This window comes from Elephantulus edwardii, unplaced genomic scaffold (genome assembly GCF_000299155.1).
Source record: "Elephantulus edwardii isolate Elephantulus edwardi_28Jun2011 unplaced genomic scaffold, EleEdw1.0 scaffold00082, whole genome shotgun sequence".
In the NCBI taxonomy this organism is placed as follows: domain Eukaryota; kingdom Metazoa; phylum Chordata; class Mammalia; order Macroscelidea; family Macroscelididae; genus Elephantulus; species Elephantulus edwardii.
This window is the reverse complement of record NW_006399832.1, coordinates 11,318,131-11,320,213: the sequence shown is the minus strand read 5'-3', so window position 1 is coordinate 11,320,213 and position 2,083 is coordinate 11,318,131. Positions and strand designations below refer to the sequence as shown.

Below are 2,083 nucleotides of genomic sequence, written 5' to 3'. Positions count from 1 at the left end.
AGTCACAAAAGGACAAATACACTGCATGGTGCCACTGTTGTAAAAAAGGACTGACATCAGGGTTGGGGAGAGACTGAGAAAATGGGTTCAATGCAATGTATACTGCATTGAAACAGATGAGGGAGAAAACTGTTTAAAAGGGATATGTGATTGGGTATTTTTGTCATGAAAGGAGTCTAGAGAGAAGGCTGCATGGTGGAGTGGAACTGGGGGAGGATTTGTAAAACAATGAAAGAACTTGTCTTACTTTTCCAAGAGGGTAGTGAACTAGGTAGGGGGGAGGGTTGGGAGGGGAGAAAAGTACAACAATCAATGAATGGAAATCCAAAGTCTCTGTAAATTTTTACTGAAATTAATTATAAATTTTTAAAAAATCCCAAAGACTTTAAAAATTTTTCTCTCTGCAGTATTGAGGAAATGATGTTTATTACTTACATACTAAACATAATTTTTCAATAAATGTTCTGCCATCTTACTGATTGAGACATCATGAAAAGTGTTACTTACGGAAACATTTTTCACGTTTTTCTCAAAAGAGAAATGACCAGACTCTTTAGAAAAATTAAACTTGTATGCATCAGCCGATTCTTCTCGTAATACCAATGCTTTCCTCAGTTCATCAATGTATTTCTCTTTGTCCATTGCCATGTCATCTGCTTCTTGAGAAATCTCTGAATCAGAAACTTTGAGAAACAAAAATTTTGAAATGAAACAAATTTTTAGCATGAGAAAATATTTACCTATTGCTAATTATTTTCCATTTATACAACATAAAATTAAAAATCAAATTCTAATTTACATCATTTATATTTCCTGAAAACGGAATTTATTCCTATCTTAAGTCCTAAGTTTTTGCTCCTTCTGGAATATCTTTTTCTTCTGTGTAACCTTTTCTTCAATTAGATACAATTTGTTCCTTTTAAAGAAAGACAATCTTAGTGTGGCTGAGAGAGCTCTTTTAGGCAACCATGAGTTTTGTCAATGTGACAGCACACCTTGGGGAGTTTGTTCATTTTGTATGTTTATTGACCAAAAAAAAACCAAACCAACATCTAAATCCTTAAATTCAGCAGTACTCTCTGTATTTTTATGTACATACATCAAAAATTCAGCAACTGAAAATGCTATGGCTTTCATCATCCACACCTTCACCTTTAAATTGATAGCTTTGTTCTTTAATGCTTTAGAGAAGTCCTTGACAGCAGATTTCCCCAGCGCAACAAATCTTTTGATTTCCTGACTGCTGCTACCAAGGGAGCTGACAGAGCATCTAAGCAAAATGAAATCCCTGACAATTTCAATCTTTTCTTTATCTATATGATACTGTCTACTGGTCCAGAGGTGAGAATTTGTTTCCTTGATGTTGAGATGTAACCCATGTTGAAGACTGTAGTCTCTGATATTCTTCACTAAGTGTTTCAAGTCTTCACTTTTTGAACAAAAGATTGTTTAATCATATACTCCAGCTTCTTAAATTCCTTGTTGAGCATACAGACTTAATATAGTTGCTAGAAAAGGATAAAACCCCACACATAACTTTCCTGATTTTGAACCTCAGTGTTCTCTTCTTGTTTTTGGATAACTGCTTCTAGATTTATGTATAGGTTTCATAGGAGCACAATTAAGTTCTGGGGTTACTACTCTTCTCAATATTTATACACTTACCCAGGAAAAACCGGCCAGAGAGGGAAGATGGGAAGCTGCGCACTGGGGAAGGTCACCTCGGATAACAGCAAAGAGGCATCTTTCAGGTAAAACTCAGGAAAAACCAGCCAGAGAGGGAAGACAGGAAGCTGCACACTGGGGAAGGTCACCTTGGATAAGAGCGAAGAGGCATCTTCCAGATACCCAGAAAAACCAGCGGGCCCTCGGGCCAGAAAGGAAAACATAATCTACACAGGAGTTCTATAGGACACGTCACCTTCCCTTGGAGACAGTACAACTAAACTTAAGAGACACTGGTCAAAAGAAAAAAAAAATGTCAGCAGTTGACTTGTTTGGAATCACAGAAGCCAAGAAAGCTTAAGATACAAGCTGTCAGATCATGGGTTGGACAATGGAAGATATTTTCTGAAGGGACTTG

At 36.7% G+C, this 2,083-nt stretch overlaps 1 protein-coding gene across 2 annotated transcripts in view; it reads right to left on the bottom strand.

Moving 5' to 3' along the window:
• Positions 1 to 2,083, bottom strand: part of XRCC4 (X-ray repair complementing defective repair in Chinese hamster cells 4) — a 326,363-nt gene that overhangs the window by 315,067 nt on the left and 9,213 nt on the right. For both annotated transcript variants that reach the window (XM_006889867.1, XM_006889866.1), the window contains exon 2: positions 508 to 683. In XM_006889867.1, coding sequence (XP_006889929.1) covers positions 508 to 683 — 176 coding nt within the window. The remainder of the gene's footprint in view (positions 1 to 507; positions 684 to 2,083) is intronic.